This window comes from Hypanus sabinus, chromosome 4 (genome assembly GCF_030144855.1).
Source record: "Hypanus sabinus isolate sHypSab1 chromosome 4, sHypSab1.hap1, whole genome shotgun sequence".
Taxonomy (NCBI): domain Eukaryota; kingdom Metazoa; phylum Chordata; class Chondrichthyes; order Myliobatiformes; family Dasyatidae; genus Hypanus; species Hypanus sabinus.
The window spans coordinates 152,838,358-152,861,198 of NC_082709.1; the positions used below are offsets into that span (position 1 = coordinate 152,838,358).

The following is a 22,841-nucleotide window of genomic DNA, read 5'->3' on the forward strand; positions in this document are numbered from 1 at the left end:
AAACAATAGAAAATCTGCAGATGCTGGAAATCCAAGCAACACACACAAAATGCTGGAGGAACTCAGCAGGCCAGGCAGCATCTATGGAAAAGTGTACAGTCGGCGTTTCGGGTCCAGACTCTGCTTCAGGACCTGAAGGGTCTTGGCCGGAAACATCAACACTGTACTCTTTTCCATAGAAGCTACCTGACCTGCTGAATTCCTCCAGCATTATGTGTTTGCTGATTAAAAATAATAATATGTCCTTTTTGTCCAAACAAAACTACATTTATCTTCCTCATTAAAAATCGTAATTCCGTGTGTTTGTGTGGTTGCACAGCAGTGAAAAAAATACATTGAGCAGAGGCACATTTAGCAAAGATTTAGCAAGTATTTCAGAATATGACCGTCTGCTTCAACCTTCTCAGTATCGTGCAGAAAAGCTGAGATTTCGCAAAACCTATGAAATTTAAATTTTGCGTGGCTCAACAAAATAAGTGGAAGCACTCAACGTAAAATGTACTTTTGTGGGGAGAATACTTGGGTGAAGGAGCGCGACCACCTACCTGCCGGAGAGCAGCAACGACAGCCGATCGATCGCTGTTTTCCCCTCCACCGCGTAGTTCTGATCGCGGGCGAGGCTCATCACTTCGGCATCGCAGCACCTCACGATCTCCTTGTAGACGTTAAGGGGAACCTCCAGAGGCCGAAACATAGCTTTATAAAGGTTAATAAAGTCCTCATCGAAAGTTACCTTCCGCAGCCGGTAGCCAACGTGGGCTAGTTGGACCAAGCAGAGCACAAAGAGCAGCAGGCTCCAAATAAAGATATCCACCCCGCAGGCATCGACCCAGCCCCAGAGAGACTGGATGAAAAACCCAATGCCAATAAGGCTGAAGATATAAACTAGTCCGAAAAAGCCGCTACCACTCATGTAGCCCAGTGTGAACATGACATTAGCCAAGTGGAAGATAGCCCCCTCACTCCCATAATTCAGAACCTTGCAGTCGGAGCCGTCGTACAGAATAGTTTCGAGGAAACTCGAGTTTTCCCTCAACATTTTTAAAACTTGGGAGATTTAAGTTCCTGAACTAATCGAGCGGTAGCCGGGACTGGCGAAGACAAAGCAGCGTGTTTGCGTGTACGCGGGGAGGGCGCGAGCGAGCGAGCGGGGGGATTTGTCTTGGCAACACAGCTAAGTTACAGAGAAAAGGTTACCATGTTTGGAATTGAAATCCAAGGAGGGCTGAGCGGGAAAGGGATAACAGATGGCACTTAACATAATTGTGGCACAGTTGATAGGCGACTGGTGTAACTTCCAAGCGCACCCAAACACATGGAGATAATGTGTAAAATAGCACCGTTATCAATATAATCTGAGCTATATTCTGCACTGTTCCCTAACCTTTAATGTCAGCAAAAACATTTTTTCAGCATTCACTTAACCTCTCTCAATTCCCTTTAACAAGAAGAATCCGGACCAGGTCCTCTACTGAATAAATTAAGACGTATTCATTTAGGAGCCTAATTAAAAGGGTAGCGGTGGTTCAGGTGCGAGGGTAAAGGCTCTCTGTTCAAATCTGACTTCCAGAGATTTGATCACATATTATAAGCTGCCCACCGCAGTTCTAAGAAATTGCTGCATTATTGAAGGTACCATCTTTTCCACATAGGAGAAATTATAAACAGATAAAGTGCCCACTTTGTAGAACTCCTGTTGCCTTTTAATTTAATTCTCCATCCCACAACGACCTCTCTGTTATGCCAACATAAACTTTATAAACAACATATCTCATCTTCCATCCCAGCATGTTACAACATTCCAACCGTCACTTACGTCTCAGCAAGAGCTGTGCTGTGTATCCCACACCTCAATACATTTTTTTCTCATTCAACTCCTTTTTACACTTTCTGAAGACCAGTCAGCTACAATCAATATGCTGCTCTGAAAATTACCTGTGTCCTTTCTTTCCATCAGAGACATTTCCTTCGTCTGCCACACACCTCACTGGAAAAAATGTTATTCTTTCTAACTTTCATTCTGATGAAAGACCATCATACAGAAACATTAACAATATTTATCTTTCTAAAGATGCCTGACTTTGAGCATGTCCAGCTTTTTCTGTATTTCTTCTCCCTCTGATACCTGTAGATACCTGTCCTCACATACCATATAACAATTTCAGCATGGAAACAGGCCATCTTGGCCCTTCTAATCCATGCTGAACGCTTACTTTCATCTAATCCCACTGACCCACACTCAGCCCATAACCCTCCATTCCTTTCCTGTCCATATACCTATCCAATTTTGCTTTAAATGACAATACCAATCCTGCCTCTACCACTTCTACTGGAAGCTCATTCCACACAGCTACCACTCTCTGAGTAAAGAAATTCCCCCTCAGGTTACCCGTAAACTTTTGCCCCGTAAGTTTCAACTCATGTCCTCTTGTTTGAATCTCCCCTACTCTCAATGGAAAAAGCCTATCCACTTCAACACTATCTATCCCCCTCATAATTTAAATTTTAAATTTTAATTTTACCTCTAAAAGTTCAAGTAATTTTTAAGAAGTGTTACCCTGATCAGTACCTCTCCCAAAACAGATCTTTAAATAGAAAATCTTATTAGCACATAGAACTGTACAGCAGAGGGAGAGGCCCTTCAACCCACAATGTCTGTGCCAAACATGATGCCAAATTAAACTAAATCTCTTCCTGCCTGCGCATGATACATATCCCATCATTCCCTGTATATTCATGTGCCTTTCTAAGGCTCCTTAAATAACACGTTCATATCTATTTCCCCCAGTACTCTGGCAATCCAGTCCAGACAGCTACTACTTTCTGTGCAAAGAAAATTGCCCTGTAATAAACGAAACCTTTTCTGCACCCTCTACAAAGCTTCTACTCCTTCCTGTAATGGTGCAAAGGGAACTGCACACAATACTCCAAGTACAGCCTAACCAAAGTTTTATATAACTGAAACATGACTTCTGTAATCTAATATTCAGTGGCCCTAAAAAAATGAAGTATGCTATATGCCTTCTTTAGCACTCTATCTACTTGCGTGGCTATTTTCTGGGAGCTATGAACTTGGACCCCAATATCCATCTATATATTAAGGCTGTTTGCCATTAACTGTATATGTTCCCCTTACTTATGACTTTCCCCTTACTTATGATTAAACTCTATCTGGCATTTCACCACCCATATCTGTAACAGATCTATATTCTTCAGAAAACCACCTTCACTGTCTGCACCTCCACTAATCTTTGTGTTGCCTCCAAACTTACTAACCTGTCCATCTACATTTTCACCCAAGTCATTTCTAAATGTAACAAACAATAGAGATCGCAGCACTGACCTCTGCAGAATGTTGCTGGTCATGATCCTCCAGCATGGTAAACATCCTTCCACCACTACCCTCTGTCTTCCACTGCCCAACTTTCATCAATTACCTTTATTACCTCTTCAAAAATATTTACTTTGAATACATGACCTGCCCTGTACAAACCCATGCTGACTGTCCCTTATCAGGTTGTGCCTTTACATAAGTGCATAAATCCCATCTCTAAGAATAATTATTTTACATATGTTGCATTCCTAACTTAATCATGACAACAGCTCAACTGTGCCATAAGGCCATAAGACATGGGAACAGAATTGAGCCAATCAATTGATCAAGTGTACTCTGCCATTCAGTCATGGCTGATTTATTTGCCATCTCAACCCCATCCACCTGTTTTCTCCCCATAATCTTTGACACCCTTACTAATCAAGAAACTATCAACCACTGCTTTAAATGACTTTTGCCTCCGTAGCTATCTGTGACAATGACTTCCACAGATTCACTGTCCTCTGGAAGAAATTCCTCCTCATCTCTATTCTAAAGGGAAACTCTTGTTTTCTGAGGCTGTGCCCTCTGGTCCTAGACTCTCCCAATATTGGAAATGTCCTCCACACCACCTAAAGGCCAATTACCTTATGAAACCTCAGCATTACGTCATTGCTGTTATATTCTAGGTCTCTCCATAAGAGTTTGAGAAATCCCAAAATGTGAAAGGTGACATTTGTTAAAATTCTTTAATCAAACTACGTCCTGCTCACTCTTAAGCAAATGAGGGTACAGTTTCAAACAAGATAGGCCTAAGTACCTGGATTATTTTTGCAACATTTGTCTTCCGAAGTCTGCACTATGTGTTAGTCATATAACCTTGAATTTATTGTAATAAATCTCCAAGTGATTGGCAAGGGTGACACGAAGAAGACCAATGGTTGTGACATATTCAGGTGGTGGTGGTTGAAATATAAACAGAATCCTGGAATGGTCGTGAGAAACCCAAGTTGTAGAGAAAGGTTGAATAGATTAGGATTTTATTCCTTGGGGTGTAGGAGATTGAGGGGAGGTTTGATAAAGGTATTAGTGCTACAGGTAGGGTAAATCCAAGCAGACTTTTTCTGCTGAGGTGAGGTGAGATTCAAACAAGAGGTCATATTCAGGGGGAAAGGTGAAATGTTTCAGGAGAAGCTGAGGAGGAGCTTACTCAGAGTAAGGGTTAGGGTTAGGGTTACTCAGGAGCTTACTCAGAGTAAGGGTTAGGGTTAGGGTTACTCAGGAGCTTACTCAGAGTAAGGGTTAGGGTTAGGGTTACTCAGGAGCTTACTCAGAGTAAGGGTTAGGGTTAGGGTTACTCAGGAGCTTACTCAGAGTAAGGGTTAGGGTTAGGGTTACTCAGGAGCTTACTCAGAGTAAGGGTTAGGGTTAGGGTTACTCAGGAGCTTACTCAGAGTAAGGGTTAGGGTTAGGGTTACTCAGGAGCTTACTCAGAGGGTGGTGTGAGTGTGGAATGAGCTGCTAATGGAAGTGGAAGATGTGGGTTCGATTGCAATGTTTATGAGAAATTTGGGTAAGTAGGAAGTGTATGGAGTGTGTGGTTCAATGAGACTCGGTAGAATAAGAGTTTGGTGCACATTAGATGGGCTGAAGGGTGTCTTTCTGTGTTCTGGAGCTTTTTGACTCTAAGGAAGTACTCAGCAGATCAGGTAGCATTGTGGAGAGAGAAACTGACTTCATGTTTCAGGTCAGTAATCTTGCATCAGGTGGTGGTTGAACTTGCTTTAAAAACAATAAAGTTTTTGAATCTTGAATATGGTCAAACTATTCTAACAATGCTCTATACAGAAAGTTCCAAATTTTTCACTGGCCACAGTGAAAGAACACTGTAGGTGTAAATTGGAAAGGAACTCAGAGTTTGTGGTACTTTGTAGAAATATATCCTGCCCGCAAACAGCAGGACAAATACAAAGAAATATATCATTCAATGTCATTGTAATGTCCCACTCTTCTCTCTCTCTCTCTCTCTCTCACACACACCCCCCACCCCCCCATTTTACAGCCATGTCCTTCAGAACTCAATTGTTTTAACACAATATCAAGAAACAGCTGAGAGTAATAGATATAGCAAAAGTAATGGGATAAGACAACACCCCAATTTTATATTGGGAACTTGCGCCCCTGAACTGGCTGTTTGAGTATAGTTACAATCTAACTGTGAGGGGAGAAAAATTACCCAGTTACACTCTGTTTGCAGAAAAAAATGCTAAAAATCATCTGGCCAATTACAATGATAAGAATCTGCATTCAAAGTAAATTTATTACCAAAGTATGGATATGTTACCATATACTGTCTTCAGATTCACAGGAAAATTGAAAAGAAATGCAAATTGACTGCTAGCATAAATACTAGCTCCATGGGCACTAAAGCCTTTCCAAGAGCCACAAAATACTTGAGATTTGTTTGGTTAAAACTAATCCAACAACATTCAAGCAGCTCAGCAGCATCTGGGACAAGGTAGCCACGGGACTGGCCCCACTCAGAGTGTGCATTCCCTCCACCATCAGCACACAATTGCTGCAGTGTGCCCTAGCTATAGAATGCACAGCAGTTACTCACCCAGGCTGTTGCCAGTTCATTTACCAAACACACAAACTCTCCCTCCAAGAAGGTCTTCAAGTGCATGCTTTCCATCCAAGTTGTGCACCGGATTGTTTTGGAAATACTTCACTGGTCCTTTATCATCGTGTCGGAATATCAAACCCCTACTTAATTACATTGTAGGAGCATGTTCATCGAAAGAACTACAAGAGTTTCAGAAAGCAGCTCACTGACACTATCTCCAGACCAATTAGGAATGGGTAATTAATGCTAGCTTTACCAGCGATTTTGCAATAACTGTATGTGACAGTATTGATCAATGAAGAATATAATAATCCAAAGAGAAAGGAGGATGAAATCAAAAGTAAAATAGAGGAGCTATGTGGATAAATTAGAGAAACTATGTTGGTAAAAGTGATTCACTATTTAATCATCACCAATAAAGTGAACTTAGAATATTACTTTTGGTTCAAAGACACCTCCAACTCTGTGTGTTGGATTCAGCCAGGGAGAGCACTCTAACTGCCTGCATCACTGGCTGTAGGGCTACCGCATGGGATCGAAGTAAGCTTCAGAGAGTTGTAAACTTAAGAAACTGCATGAGAGTTATATACATGCCTCTGAACAGTAGCCAGAATGTGGGGTACAAATTACAACGGGAGAGTAGAAAGGGCAATGTTACAATAGTCATGGGGTTTTTCTATATCCTGGTAGACTGGGAAAATCAGGTTGGTGTTGGTTCCCAAGAGAGGGAATTTGTAGAATGCCTACGAGATGGCTTTTTAGAGCAGACTGTGTTTCAGCCTACTAAGCCAAAGGCAATCCTAGACTGGGTGCTGTGTAATGAACTAGAATTAGTTAGGGAGCTTAAGATAAAGTAACATTAGGAGGCATTGATCATGAAATGATAGCATTCACCCTGCAGTTTGAGAGGGAGAAGCTAAGAATGGATGTATTTATATTACAGTTGAGTAAAGATAACTAAGGAAACATCAGGGAGGTATTGGCCAAAGTAACTGGAAGGAGACACTAGCAGGGGTGACAGCAGAACAGCAATGACTGGAGTTTCTCGGAGCAATTTGGAAGGCGCAGGATAAATGCATCCCAAAGACAAAGTAGTATTCTAAAAGGAGGATGAGGCAACTGTGGCTGACAAAGAAAGTCAAAGATATCATAAAAACAAAAGATAGGACATATACTGAACAGAAATATAGCAACATCAGTGAGAAGTTAAAGAATTGGGAAGCTTTTAAAAATCAACAGAAAACAACTTAAAAAGCCACAAGGAGAGAAAATATAAAATATGAAGGCAAGCTAACCAATAATAAAATAGAGCATACAAAGAGTTTTTTTCAAATACATAATAAGCAAGGCGAGAGCATTCGGGCTCTCACGACCAGACTATGTAACAGTTTCTTCCCTCAAGCTATCAGACTCCTCAATACCCAGAGCCTGGACTGACAACTTACTGCCCTATTGTCCTGTTTATTACTTATTGTAATGCCTGCACTGTTTTTTGCACTTTATGCAGTCCTGGGTAGGTCTGTAGTCTAGTGCAGTTGTTTTTTTTTCCTCTGTGTTGTTTTTTACGTAGTTCAGTCTAGTTTTTGTACTGTGTCATGTAACAGCATGGTCCTGAAAAACGTTGTCTCATTTTTACTATGTACTGTACATAGCAGTTATGGTCGAAATGACAATAAAAGTGACTTGACTTGACTTGACATGACTTGATATAGGACCACTGGAAAATGATGTTGGAAAGATAGTAATGCAGTACAAGGAAATGGTGGATGAACTTACACTGTGGAAAATATTAGGAGTTTGCCAGAAATCCGAGAGTGTCAGGGAGCAGAAGTTAATGTTGTTGCTATTACTAAGGAGAAGGTGATTGGGAAGCTGAAAGGTCTGAAGATGGATATGGAAAGCATGTTTCCTATGTGGCAGAAGTCTAGTCACGTGACCAGATGGGCTACACCCCATGGTTCTGAAAGAGGTAGCAGAAGAGTTTGTGGAGGCATAGGTAGTGACCTTTCAAGAATCAGATTCTGGAATGGTTCTGGAGGATTGGAAAAGTGCAAATGACACTCCACTCTTTAAGAAAGGAGAAAGGAGAAAGGCAGAAAAAAGGAAATTATAGACTTCAGAGGTTGGGAAGATGTTGGAGTTCATTATAAAGGATAATAAAATAGGCCAATGGTTTCCATGAGGGGAAATCTTGCCTGACAAATCTGTTGGAGACCTTTGAGGACATAACAGGATAGAAAAAGGAGATTCATTGGATATTACTGACTTTGATTTTCAGAAGGCCTTTGACAGAGTGCCACACATAAGACTGCTTTAACAAGAACCTGTGGTGTTACAGGAAAAATACAGGCATATATCGCAGATTGGCTATCTGACAGGAGGCAGAGTTGGAATAAAGGGGGCTTTTTCTGATTGGCTGCCAGTGACCAGTGCATTTCTGCATGGGTCAGAGTTGGGACTGCTTCTTTTCACATGTCAGCAATTTGGATAATGGAACTGATGGCTTTCTGCCCAGGTTTGCAGATGATATGAAGATAGGTGGAGGGGCAGGTAGTTTTGAGGAAGCAGGGATACTGCAGAAGGACTTAGACATATTAGGAGAACGGGCAAAAAAGTGGCAGATGGAATATAATGTAGGGAAGTGTATGGTCATGTACTTGGTAAAAGGAATAAAGACATAGACTGTTTTCTAAATAGGGTGAAAATTTTAAAAATGGGTACAAAAGGACTTGGAAGTCCTCATGCAGGATTAGAAACCTAGAAGCATAGAAAACATACAGCATAATACAGGTCCTTCAGCCCACAAAGCTGTGCCGAATATGTCCCTACCTTAGAACTACCTAGGCTTTACCCATAGCCCTCTGTTTTTCTAAGCTCCCTGTAGCCATCCAGGAGTCTCTTAAAAGACACTATCATATCCGCCTCCACCACCGCCGCTGGCAGCCCATTCCATACACTCACCACTCTCTGCATAAAAAACCTACCCCTGACATCTCCTCTGTACCTGCTTCCAAGCACCTTAAAACTGTGCCCTCTTGTGCTAGCCATTTCAGCCCTGGGAAAAAGCCTCTGACTATCCACATGATCAATGCCCCTCATCATCTTATACACCTCTATCAGGTCACCTCTCATCCTCCCTCACTCCAAGGAGAAAAGGAATGCTCCCCATCCCAGGCATTTGAGTTGGTGGTGAGGAAGGCAAATGCAATGTTAGCATTAATTTCAAGAACACTAAAATATTTATTTATTCAATTGTTTGTTTAGAGATTCCGTGTGGAATAGGCTCTTCTGGCCCTTCGAGCTGTACTGCCCAACAATCCCTGGAAATCCCAATTTAACCCTAACCTAAACACGGGACAATTTAGAACGAGCCTTTAACCTATCTAGTACATCTTTGGTCTGTGGCAGGGAATTGGAGGACCTGGAGAATCCCACACATTTCACAGGAACAATGCACACTCTCCCTATGGCAGATACTGGGATTGGATTCCAAACTCTGATCTCCAACACCACAAGCTGTAGTCGCATCACACTAACCGCTACACTGATGTGACACAAAGTAATGGCTTAATGCTGAGGCTTTATAAGGCATTTGAAGTATTGTGGGCAGTTTTGTGCCCCTTATTCAAGAAAAGATGTGACTTTGGAGGGGATCCAGAGGAGGGTCAGAAGAATGACTCTGGGAATGAAAGGGTTAATGTATGAAAAGCATTTGATGGCTCTAAGCCTGTACTCACTGGAGTTCAGAGGATTGAGGGGTGGATTTCTTTTAAACCTATCAAATATTGAAAGGCCTAGATAGAGTGGATATGGAAAGCACATTTCCTATTGTAGGAGAGTCTAGGTCAATAGACAGAGACACTGATTTAGAACAGAGATGAGTAGGAATTTCCTAAGCTAGAGGGTGGTGAATCTGTGGAATTCATTGCCACAGATAGCTCTAGAGGCCAAGTCATTAGGTCTATTTAAATTGGAGGATAATAGGTGATTAACCAGGGTGTCAAAGGTTATGGGGAGAAGGCAGGAGAATGGAGTTGAGAGGGATAATGAATCAGCCATGATGGAATGGTGGATTTGACTCAACTGGTGAATGGGCTAATTCTGCTCCAATGTCGTATGATCTTAAACAGTCTTATAATAGTTTCTGTTTGGGTTATGACAAAAGAGGCCATTTGAGTCTATGCTGGTTCCCAATGGAGCAATCATTTCAGTCCCATTCTCTGTCTTATTTCCCTCCCTACAACTTATTCTCTCTTCTGCATGCCTGTCAACTCCCCTTTGATTATTTTATTGCCTCTATCTGCATTAAGCTGCTACTGTACAGGAGCCAATCAACCTACCATCTTGCCTTTGGGATCTGAGAGGAAACCGGAGCACCCAGCAGTTTCATCAGAGAACATACAAACACCAAGCAGACAGCACCCAAAGTTAGAAATGGACTCCAGTCCATTAAGTCATGAGGCAACAGAACTTCCTACTGTACCGTGTATTGCACTGTGAAGTACCACTCAGAAGTTTATTTTGATTATTTTTATGTGTTTTTTAAATTACTATTTCTTTTTGAAACTTAAATTCATTTGGGTGATTTTCTAAATAATTTACTTCAGTTCTGATAGTCTTTGAAGTAATTAAAATTCCTCATAGTTTTTACAGCTGCCCATGTGGAGACCGAGCCTCATTATTGTTCTGTTGGAGGTAAGGCCCTGCCATTATCATGCCACTAGAGTCAAGGATGCCACAGAACAGTGAGATTAACCCTCCACATCAGAAAATAATAAAGACTAGAAATAGCAATGCCCATAACTTATTAACCCAAACCATTTCAGAGATTTATATAGTATATCTCAGATATAGAACAACATAATAATTACTTTCTTAAAATAGCTTAAATATTAAGAGCAAGAAGTCCTCCACCAGCTGTAATCCACATTGACAGCTGTTACTGTCATTGAATAAGGCCAAAAGCAAAATGATTCCTTAAAACACATGGAAGTGTGGTTCATATATACTGAATACACTTGTAACTTAATGTAAAAGATTAACTGTCATTGGTTATGCAAACAGTAAATTATGTACTGTGTTATAAGATTTTTGCTTGGGATTTTGTGGTTCTGGAAAATAATTTTTGGTTTAAAGTCTAATATGATTTTCATATGCAGTCAATTTCAAATTTTGAAGGTTTAATTCCCAAAGGGGAATATGTTTTTTAAAATCTAATAGAAAAATCAAACCACCCACATGCACAGAGCTCTCTGGAAAGAGCAGCAATACAAAAACAATTTTATACAACAGGAAGAATTTTTAAGATATTCCAAGAACCTTCATGTATGGACCTTTACCTTATGAATTGGAATATCCCAGGGATATTTTGGAGGACTGCAGAGGTTACTTGCCATAGAAACATTCATTTAACTTCTGATAAGTGTAAATAAATTTTGGTAGCATTGCATTTGATGAGAAAATGAATGAGCATTTGAGAGACTGGAGGTATGGACTTGCTGGCTGCTGTGGGGCTGCAGACACCTTCTGCTGTTTGAGGAAAAAGCTGCATTTTTGCTTCACGAGCAGTTCACAGGAATGGAACCCTGCTGTCATCAGCTGAGGACCTGGACTGCAAGTGCACATTCAGGCATTCCGTCTGAGGGATTATCCTTCTTGTTAGCTTGATATTGAGTGCCAAGGATGAAATTGATGAACATTTCTATCAGGGATATCCAAACAACATTTTACCTTCGGTAATGTTGGCTTCACAGTATAATAAACAATCATCAAAGGCTGCTTTTTGTAAAATAGCTACTGAGATACATATTAATATTTCTATGTTCAAAACTTTTTACTATCAAAGTTGGATGCCTTTGAAGTCAATGAGTTACGTCTGATAACTCACTGACTTCACACGCATCTCCAGATCCATGCCTACTGGATGTGAGACCTTGCTCTACCAGCCAGATTTACTAGAGAGTAGGATGGAAATCACAGTCCGCTTGACATTTTTCATGCTTTAGACATTTTTTTTTAAAACCAAGGACATTGAATTTTCTTTCAAGCACTGACTAAAAATTTCTGCTGCACAGAAAACGTCAAACAAAGGCACTTTTATAAATGCAGCTGCAAAAAATAATTTTGGCTAACATTTCACTGCTTGACTTTGGCTTCCAATTGCAATTCAAGATTCAAGATTGTTCCTTGTTATTCTTCAGTACATGACTGAAAAGGAGAACAAAATGATTGTTACTCCAGATCTGATGCAGCATAAAAAACACAATAAGCATAAAGAATACAATAAAAGTAACAAAAAAACACAATAAATATAAATATAAAAGCAATTGTATGAAACACATTGTACAAGCAACTGTTATAAACTTAGACCGATTATATGTACATAAAGTGATGTCAGATGATGTGTACATAGTGGTGGTGAGGTAGGTTAATGAGTGAGGTGTTGATCAGCCTGATGGCTTGGGAGATGTAACTGCTTTTCAGTCTAGTGTTTGTGGCGTGGATGCTCTGTAGCCTCTTCACTGATGGGATTGGGACAAGAAGTTATAAACACAAAAACAATTTACATTAATACTTACTATTTTATTCTACTAATTTATATTAATACTAGTCTAGCCATTCAGATTATTGATATTGTTTCTGACCCTGTCAGAAAAATCTTAATCAACCTCTATTTCCCATCAGGTAATTACAATCCTGAGTTGCTATACTACTATTCCTTTCCACTCAAAACTGATAAATTACAGGAGAGGATTTTAGATAATATGATCATAAATTTAATAGATTCAGTGTACAAACAAAATAATATTTAATAATGTAAAGTAATACATTTTAAACTCAGCTTCAGTTTTCAAAGTTTATGTTGTAAAGGACAACATGTAACATATCCAAACATTATTGTTAATGGATAGGAAATTGAACTGTAAGGAGGAAGCAGTGAGTCTGCATAAGGGAGGTAAGCAAGGAGGAGGCAGATAGATTACATTGTGAGAAAATGCAAAGATGTTCACTTTGAGAGCTAGACAGAATAGATTTTAAATGGTGGCAGAGTGGTAATAATCAGAGGGCTGTGGCTTGCTATGTAAGGTGCTGCAGAAATTAAGTGTGCAGGCAGAAACTCAAATGGATTTTGCCTTTTTATGTCCTGGGCTTTTGCCATCAAAAATATTGAACTCTCATTGAGATTATAGATGGACTTTGCTGGAAACTCATTTGGTGTACTGTTTGCTGATTTGGTCTAACTAAAGTTATACCTGCCTTGCTCCAAGGGAGATGTGAATTGTCAATAAATTCAACAAGATTAAATAACTTTCCCACTTAGCAACACTGTGAAAGATTTGCCTATATCCTCTGGAAAAATGAGAAATGGTCTCTGTAAGATTGATTAGGAATAGTCAACTTGGCTTTGTTCATTGGAAGTTTTGCCTCACAAATTTGATTTAAGTATTGTTGAAGAGGTGACCAAGAGGATTGATGGAGCAGGTAGGTGTACATTATCTACATAGACTTTAGCAAGCAGGCGTACAATATATGGAACAAGCTGCCAGAAGATGTGGTGGAAGCAGGCCCAATTAAAACAATTGAAAAAGATTTAGGGAAGGGTGAGAGGAATTTTGACCAAATGGTATCAGAATTGATAAGCATCTTGGTTGAAGTGGACATATTAGGTCAAAGAGCTCGATTCCATGTTGAATCTATGAGTCTATGAGAGAGATTAGAAAGTCAGATGCTAAGAGGCTATTTATTACAATTTAGAAAGATAGTTCAGGTTCTTCCTCCTGTCCAGGATTTTTCCAGGGTGTTGTTTTTTACAATCCAGGCAGTAAATCACATACAAGCATTTTAAAGTGGAAAACTTAAAATTGAAAATAGCCCAACGTTTTTTACACAGTAATTTACTTACGTATTTCTAGTACTTTTACGTCTTTGCACTGTACTGCTGCCGCAAACAATGAACTTCACCTTGTATAACACAGTGATAATGAAGCAGAGTAACACACACAAAATACTGGAGGAACTCAGCAGGTCGGGCAGCTATGGAAAGGAATAAGTAGTCAATGTATCGGGCTGAGACCCTTCATCAGGACTGGAAAGAAAAGGGGTAGAACCCAGAATAAGAAGGTGGTGGGAGGGGAAGGAGTACAAGCTAGAAGGTGATAGGTGAAGCCAATTCAGGGGGAAGGTAGGTCGATGTGGGGAGGAAGTGAATGGGCAGGTATAGGATTTATTTCTTTCTTTCTTTTTCAATCTTTTTATTATTGTTATTAATATCAACAAAATAAAATTGGTACATGGATAATGGGATTACAAACATACACAATTCAACTGAACATGAAAGAATATATAAGCAATGATTACAGTATAAATAGGATTTATTTCATTTGCATAGATAAAAATGCCATTCCCTTTTCTCAGTTCTTCCTTCTTTGGCGCATCTATTCCCAGGATGAGGCTTTCCTTTCCTCTGTATTCATAGAACAGCATTTCACTTCCTCCACCATTGATGCTGCCCTCACCTGCATCTCCACCATTTCCTGGACATCCACCCTCACCACATCTTCCTGGTGTCCTAGCAATGATAGTTCCCCTTGTCCTTACTTACCCCTGGATCCAGCACATCATTCTCCAAAACTTTTCCCATTCTCAGTGGTATCCTACCACCAAACATATCTTCACCACCCCTCCCTACTCTTCTGTTTTCTGCAGGAATTGTTCCCTTGTCCATTCTTCCCTGCCCACTGATCTCCCTCCTGGTACTTATCCCTGCAAGTGAAGGAAGTGCTACACTTGCCCATTCACCTCCTCCCTCACCACCATGCCTTTCCATAGATGCTGCCTGACCTGCTGAGTTCCTCCAGCATTCAATATGTTGCTCTGGATTTCCAGCATCTGCAGAATCTCTTTTGTTGACAATAAATCTGATTCTGATTCTGAACATTGAATCACAAGAACTTCAATGTACACAACATAGAAATTGTATTAAACAAGTGAAAAAATGGCAGCGGATGTTTAAAAAAGGAGCAGTCGCAAGTATCACAAATATTCAGTAATTCCAATAGTGCTCGGTATCTTAGAATAAGTTTGAAATACTAAAGATGCCTAATACCAGACAAAAAATTGCTTGAAGGTCACTCAGCTAAAATTAACTTTTAGGCTAAAATGATATACCTGGCCTATAAGTGATATACTAATATAGCAGTGAAAAATGTGGGTCAATTTTTATGTCATTTTGAGCTATCATATTCTTTAATAGTCTTTAAATACTTATATATAGGTTCTCTGCTCAACAACGTTATAAAAACTATTTCCTTAATTGGAACTAGAACATTCAGTGATTACCAGCAGTTAAGATGTGAGACCATTTCTTATAAACATTTTTTTTTCAAATTTTCATCATTCCCTGTGATGATCTAATTCCGTATCACTCACCTTCTTCAGTTCCTCTATCTTCATTTCTGAGGGCGGCCATTGTACATTATCAAATTAATCACTGACTCGGTTACATTTAACACCCATTCCCTCACATCACAGAGCATGTTAAGGTAAGGACCCTGTTCAAGTCGGCTGTTTTTCCCCTCTGATGTGGCAATGTGACCTTGCATAATGGTACTTCCATTTCCTACAACTGCGGTTTTCAGGGTGCAAAAAATTGTTATTTCAATTTCCAAATAACAGTACCTGACTTTCACCTGGATATGAACTTCATAAACAATATTGTGTAACTTATCCTCATCCTCAACCATACCATGCACTGTTAAGTGGAGCTTCTACTCTTCCATCACTTTTAAAACATAGTCTTAATTGCCGAGCAACTTCCTATCTTTTTCACCTCCTCAACTGTCATAATCCAGGTTTCTAAACATTCCTTCTTGGTGAAACAAAAATATTCTTACACTTTCAATTTAGATAACCACAATTCACTCATCTGCTCAGTGTGAATCTGCACACCCACTCATTTCCTATTTATTTATTTATTCATTCATTCATTCCTTTTCATTCCCATTCTGGTTATAGCCTTATGTTCCATTAATAGTCCACAGAAGCTTGAGAAGCAGTAGCTCAGTGTCTAATTAAGTAGGTTATAAACTTCTGTGGTCAACAGCAAATTCAATGATATCAAACTACACTGGGTGCTTTACTTAGAAGTTCTATCGCTATCTATAGTTTCTCTGCATTGACTTTTTGTTTCCTTACTTGCCTCATTCTGCCTTGCACCATCATTCCTCTGTTTAATCTCTCCTGTCCTCTACCCTTTCTAAGACCTTTTCTTGTGTTCTTTGCCCTTTTCCCTTACCCCATTGTCCTTTCCCTTCTGCCGTTCATTTACCTGTTCCATCTCTAGTAACTTATAGTTCCATCAAAAGATCATCGATGAAAAAGACCGCTAATGAAATGTTCATTCTGTTTCTCACCTCATTTGCTGCCTGATTGCCATGTCTTCCTTGCATAGTTTGCTTATATCCTAATAATGCCAAAAGAGTGCCTTCTTTGTTTCTGGATCTAGTCACCATTAAAACATCAACCTAATTCACTCAAGATGACTACAGCAGAAGAAAGTAATTGCTGACATGTACCATTTGGGCCAAAGGGCCTAATTGCATCTATGAATAATGAGTGAACACTATCCCATAGACGTACCTCTGCTTATAACATGGGATTCAATGGGGATGGGGTTTACATTGTGATATGAATGATTTTCTAAGAGTGCAGTCCCTTCATATTATGGGTCACCAGTATTTCTTATGTACTCCTGAAAAGCCTGTAGGTCCACCTTTAATGAACAGTAGATGGTGCAAGGGTTGGGGAAATGGAGGAAAGGATGGCTTTGGCAAACCAGCATTGTTTGTGCTGAATAAATGGCTTTTTGGGTGTGACTTTCAATAGTAAGTGCAATTATTACTTTGTGGCTAGCAAACAGGGCTAAATTAAAGAACACACTGCAATGAAGTTTGATTGTAGTAAAACATACTTCAGGACTAATAAAACTTTTTGGAATCGATGTTAGTGAATCCTGAGTTTTGGAGCCTAAGTACGATTATGGACTTGAATTTGCAACTGGGCTCATGATTATATAACTTATATTAAAAGTTACAAAGTGCCCTTAGAGACACAGAAATCAATTAAATGAAAGAAAGATATTCATTATATACTCTGGGAATACGTTAATTGACTTCAGATTTAGAATGTAGTCAAATATAGGACATCTTATAGGTACAGAAATACCTATAATACCTGTTCAATTAAAAATCAATGCCTATTCAATGCAAATATTCTAAAAAAAACACTTACATCAAGATCTTCAGCATACATCTGCCCCAATATTTTGTTTCCAGCAAAAGAAATTCATGAATATTTAAACAACAGCTTCAGTCAGTAGCGCTCTTCTCTGTAAATCAAAGCCTTAAAATCAAATCTCACCTGAGAACTGAAGCCTTTAATCTAACTCAGCAGCAACCAAATGGTTTGGTTTAAGAGGTTGCATTGAAGTACATTAGTTAACATTTAAATGCATGTTCTCATTGATTTATCTCATGTAACAGGTCCTGATGCTTTGATTTAGAATGGGCTTTCAGAAACCCCAAGGGCCATAAACTCAAAAAGCACAAATAAATGAATGGATATAAATATAATGGAGTTGTCAGGACATTGTTGACTAGATTATTGAGATAGCCTGGGCTCTCCAGATCTAGGCTCCACTCCAGTACAGTGCTGAAGATGCGTAACATTGTTAACAACATCTCCCTTTGAGCAAGGTGTTAAACTGAGGCTCCACTGTGTCAGTGGATCAAACAGACATTAAATGTAATATGATGTTTTATGATATAAATCATACTACTAATATTTGCCTTCTGTCAAGTGGCCTAATTCAAACAAAATAACTGCTTTGTTTTTGTCTACCAACGTTTTAAGTAAATCACTGTAATTATATGTAGTAACTATGTGAACATCATAAAACCAAATTATTTGTGGATTTATTCAAATAAAGATTAAATATAAAGGGTGCTTAATCAATTACAATATTGTAAAATATGTGAAAAATGAAACTATCTCCATACTTGAGGAAAGATATACTGGCTTTGGAGGCAGTGCAGAGGAGGTTCACTAGGTTGATTCCAGAGATGAAGGGGTTAACCTATGAGGAGAGATTGAGTCACCTGGGACTATACTCTCTGGAGTTCAAAAGAATGAGAGAGGATCTTATAGAAACATACAAAATTTTGAAAGGGATATATAAGATAGGAGCAATGTTGTTTCCATTGGTAGGTGAGACTAGAACTAGCGGATATTGCCTCAAGATTCAGGGGAGAAGATTTAGGATGAAGATGAGGAGAAACTGTTTTTTCCCAGAGAGTAAACATGAGGAAATCTGCAGATGCTGGAAATTCAAACAGCAACACACAAAATGCTGGTGGAACACAGCAGGCCAGGCAGCATCTATAGTGAGAAGCGCTGTCGATGTTTCGGGCTGAGTCCCTTCGTCAGGACTAGTCGAAGGACTAGCTTCTCACTATAGATGCTGCCTGGCCTGCTGTGTTCCAACAGCATTTTGTGTGCATTGTTGTTTTTTTCCCAGAGAGTGGTGAATCTGTGGAATTCTCTGGCCAGGGAAACAGTTGAGGCTTCTTCACTAAATATATTTAAGATACAGTTAGATAGATTTTTACATAGTAGGGGAATTAAGGGTTATGGGGAAAAGGCAGGTGGATGGAGCTGAGTTTATGGATAGATCAGCCATGATCTTATTGAATGGCGGGGCAGGCTCAATGGGCAAGATGGCCTACTTCTGCTCCTCTTTCTTATGTTCTCATAACCTATTGTTATATTATCTTCTTTCTTAATATAATTCCACAAATGTTGGTTTAGAGCATTGCCCTTGAAATTTCATGTACTCATTTGGACTGAATATGTACCAGTAAACCAGACATTGAGTTGAGTCCTTTGGTTCAGTTGATTCAGATATCCAATAGATGCTCTTCACTGTAAATATCTTTACAAAATTTTGATCTTCATCACTTGGTTAAGTTTCTAGATGATATCCCTGCCAAAGTTCTAAGAAACATCATTTGCAAATTCACAAGCAGGTTTGTAAAAATTATGCTCAAGAAGGGAGGACATAAGGGATGTTTTCAGTACGATGAGGATCTGTGTTCTCTGCCACAGGAAAAGACACACCAGGATTCTCCTCAACAATCGATCCCAATAGCAATATATCTGCTCTCTGAATCAATGTGAACTCTACTCATTACCTTTAACTCAGAGATGCAGGGAGCAGGAGCAATCACAATAATTAACCCTCACTAAAACCCTTGATTGTATCAATTCAGAGGAATTGTAACTGATTAGACGGAGATAAATGAGAGTCATTACAAAGAAAAGGGAAAGGAGATGGGGGTAGGTTTGTAAATCAAGGAAGGTATCATCGCAATGCCGTGTAACGATATACATCCAGCAAATAATATTGAAATCAGTTTCTGTGGATATAATGATTGTTAGCAACTTACTTTAAAACAGGTTCATAGCATCTTCTTGTAGAGAATGGTGAATCCTAAATGTCCTCTTGGAGGCTTACTACTGTTTCTGCTTTCTTATTGTCTTAAGTACTCTTTTGAACACAAAAATTTTTTCTCTAGTAATGGTGAATTCCTTCATTTTGAACCCTGTCAACTCCTTAATTAAAAATGTTTTACATTTCAATATGATCATATCTTGTTGATAGATTCTTCTTGATACAATGAAGTCAATGTGATTGGAGGGACTTAAGATAAAAAATAATTTCATGTTTTCAGTGAACTGCAAAACCGTTTTTGACACCTCCAGAAAAATGTCACGAGTCCAAAGTGCAGGTTCTATGTCTTAAGGTTTGGCAATCTCTATAGCTGTACAGTGTATCATGGCCTGCTGAGGTAACACCAATGCCCTTGAACAGAAAAGTCTACAAGTAATAGTGGATACAGCCCTCCCCAGCACTGAGCACATCTACATGGAGCAGGGTTGCAGGAAAGTAGCATCCATCATTGAGGACCCCCACCATCTAGGCTATACTTTTTTTGCTGCTGCCATCAGAAAGGGGATACAGGAGCCTTGAGACCCACACCACCAGGTTCAGGAACAGTTGTTACCCCTCAACCTTCAGGCTCGTGAACCAGAGGGGATAGCTTCATTCATCTTCACTCCCCTCACACTGAACTGTTCCCACAAATTATGGACTCATTTGCAAGGACTCTTCATCTCATGTTCTCGATTTTATTGCTTATTTATTTGTTTATTGTTACTTCTTTTGTGTTTGTACAGTTTGGTGTCTTTTGCACATTGTTCACCTGTCCTGTTGAGAGTGGTCTTTCATTAAGACAATGGCAAGAAAATTAAACTCAGGGTTGTGTATGGTGACATATAAAGTATATACTTTCATAATAAATTTACTTTGAACTTTCCATTTCATTTTGTATCGAAATGAAAGGTTAAATTGTAACAAGATTCCATTTGGCAAAGCTGAATATATTGCCTTAAATTTCTGGCAATGAACTCCCTAATCCGTTTTGGTTACCATTAAAAGGCTGAAAAATAAAAGCGTTGGATAATTAAGTATTTGAAATAATACAATTTTTAATCTATTATGATGCTCCTACCGCTGCAGCTGTTGTTTCCCCAGCCCCATTTGACGTCATACTCATCTGAAGTGTCCGTTGTTTATTGGGACCCAAATTCAACTTAGAAAATTACAAAACTGAAATAAAAGCTCAAGCATTGCTATCACATAAAACTGAGAAGATTAATATCTAGCTCTAAATAATAATTAAGCAACATTTTAAAAATAGCTAGAAGAGACTATATTCAAATCTGCAAATTCACTTTTAAAAAAGTAATCCAGTAATCCAGCTACTCCCTACCATTGCTGCATTATCACGGATGTTTGTATAAAAGAGAAATTGCCAAGTGACTGCTGATGTAGTGAATGATGCAGAAATACTACAATAAATAGATATACATGGCTTACAGAAGTGAGTAGATCATCTAGTTGAGTGGTATCGCAACAACAGCCTTTCAGCATCAGCAAGACCATGGAACTGATTGTGGACTTCAGAAAGGGGGAGTTAGGAGAACACACACCAGTTCTCATTGAGCTGGTGGAAAGTGAGTAGCTTCAAGTTCCTGTGTGTCAACATTTCAGAGGAGCTACCCTGGGCCCAACACATTGATGCAAGTCCAGATAAGGCACACCTGTGGCTCTCCTTTGTAGGAGCTTGAGGAGATTTGGTATGGCATCAAAGACTTACAAATTTCTAAGTGCAGTACGGTGGGGAGCATTGATTGGGTGCATTATAGCCAGGTATGCACAGGATTGCCAGAGGCTGCGAAGGGTTACACATATAGCCAGCTCAATCACGGAAATAACCTTTCTTCTCTCAATTACCATCAGCTGGGAGATGCAAGAGTCTTGGATCCCACACTGCCAAGTTCGGGAGAAGTTGTTGCCCTGCAGCCATTGAGCTGCTGGACCAGCTTCACTGTCTCAGCGGAACTAAGTCCAAAGCTGTGAACTCAATTTTGGGGACTCTGCAACTCATGTTCTATATATTGTTTATTTACTTTTTTTTGCTATTTGCACAACTTGTCTTTTGCACATTAGATGTTTGAGTCTTTTGTGTGTGTGGGTGCGTTTTTGTGGATTCTATTGTGTTTGTTTTGTGGGTACCTGCAAGAAGATGAATTACAAGGTTGTATAAGGTGTACATACTTCAATAATAAATTTGAACTTTGATCTTTGAGTACTGACGATCTGTGTTAATCAATTGGCTGGTGTACTTATGGACATTTTCAACCTCTGGCTTTGGTAGTCTGAGGTATCCATCTGCTTCGAGCAGGCTTCAGTCATACTGGTGCTCAAGAAAAACTTAATAACCTGCCTCTGTGACTATTGTCCAGTAGCACTTATATCTATTGCAATGAAGTGCTTCAAGAGGTTGATCAAGATGCATATTAACTCCTGAGTGACCTGGATCTACTTTAATTTGCCTACTGCCACAATAGGTCAACAGGAAATGCCATTTAATTGGCTCTTCACTCGGGCCTGGAACAGCTAGACAATGAAGATGCATACATCAGGGTTTTCTTTATTGACTACAGCTCAGTGTTCAACACTATTATCCCTCAAAACTCATGACTAAGCTCCAAGCCCTGGGCCTCAATACATTCCTGTTCAACTGGATCCTTGATTTCCTCACTGCCAGACCCCAGTTGGTACAAAATGGTGACAGTGTGTCATCCACGCTCACCAGAAGTGCAGGTGCATCACAAGGCCATAAGATTTGCCCCCTGCTTTACACCTATGATTATGTAGCTAAGTACTGGACCAATGCCATATTTAAGGTTGGTGATGACACCACTGTTGTTGACTGAATCAGAGGTCACAATGAATCAGCATCTAGCAGAGAGACTGAAAATCGGGCTGAGTTGTCCCAATGTCAGCAAAACCAAAGAGTTGATTGTGACCCCAGGAAGAAGTAGGCTGATGTTCATAAGCCAGTCCTCATTAGCGGATTAGAACTGGAGGTCAGCAGCTTTCAATTCCTTGGCATTATCCTATCAGATGATCTGTCCCAGGGCCAGCATGTAAGTGCAATCACAAGAAAGGAACAACACCACCTCTATTTTCTTAGAAGTTTCCGTAGATTCAGGATGTTATTAAAAACTTTGACAAACATCTATAGATGCACAGTGGTGAGTATCCTACTTGGTTGCATCATGGCTTACTATTGAATCACAAATGCCCAGGAACAGAACAGACTACAGAAAGCGGTGGATATACCACAGCAAAGCCCTCTCCATCATTGAGTACAATTACATGAAGCGCTGCCCCAAGAAAGCAGCACTGGCTTTTAAGGCAGCGATGAAGGTCCTCCG

At 39.6% G+C, this 22,841-nt stretch overlaps 1 protein-coding gene across 2 annotated transcripts in view; it reads right to left on the bottom strand.

Annotated features, from left to right (window-relative positions):
• The window catches only part of popdc2 (popeye domain containing 2), a 25,511-nt gene extending 20,200 nt beyond the window's left edge, over positions 1-5,311 (bottom strand). For both annotated transcript variants that reach the window (XM_059968453.1, XM_059968452.1), the window contains exon 1: positions 546-5,311. In XM_059968453.1, the coding sequence (XP_059824436.1) occupies positions 546-1,039 (494 nt within the window). In that variant the 5' untranslated portion in view covers positions 1,040-5,311. The remainder of the gene's footprint in view (positions 1-545) is intronic.
• Between the last annotated feature and the right edge of the window lie 17,530 nt (positions 5,312-22,841).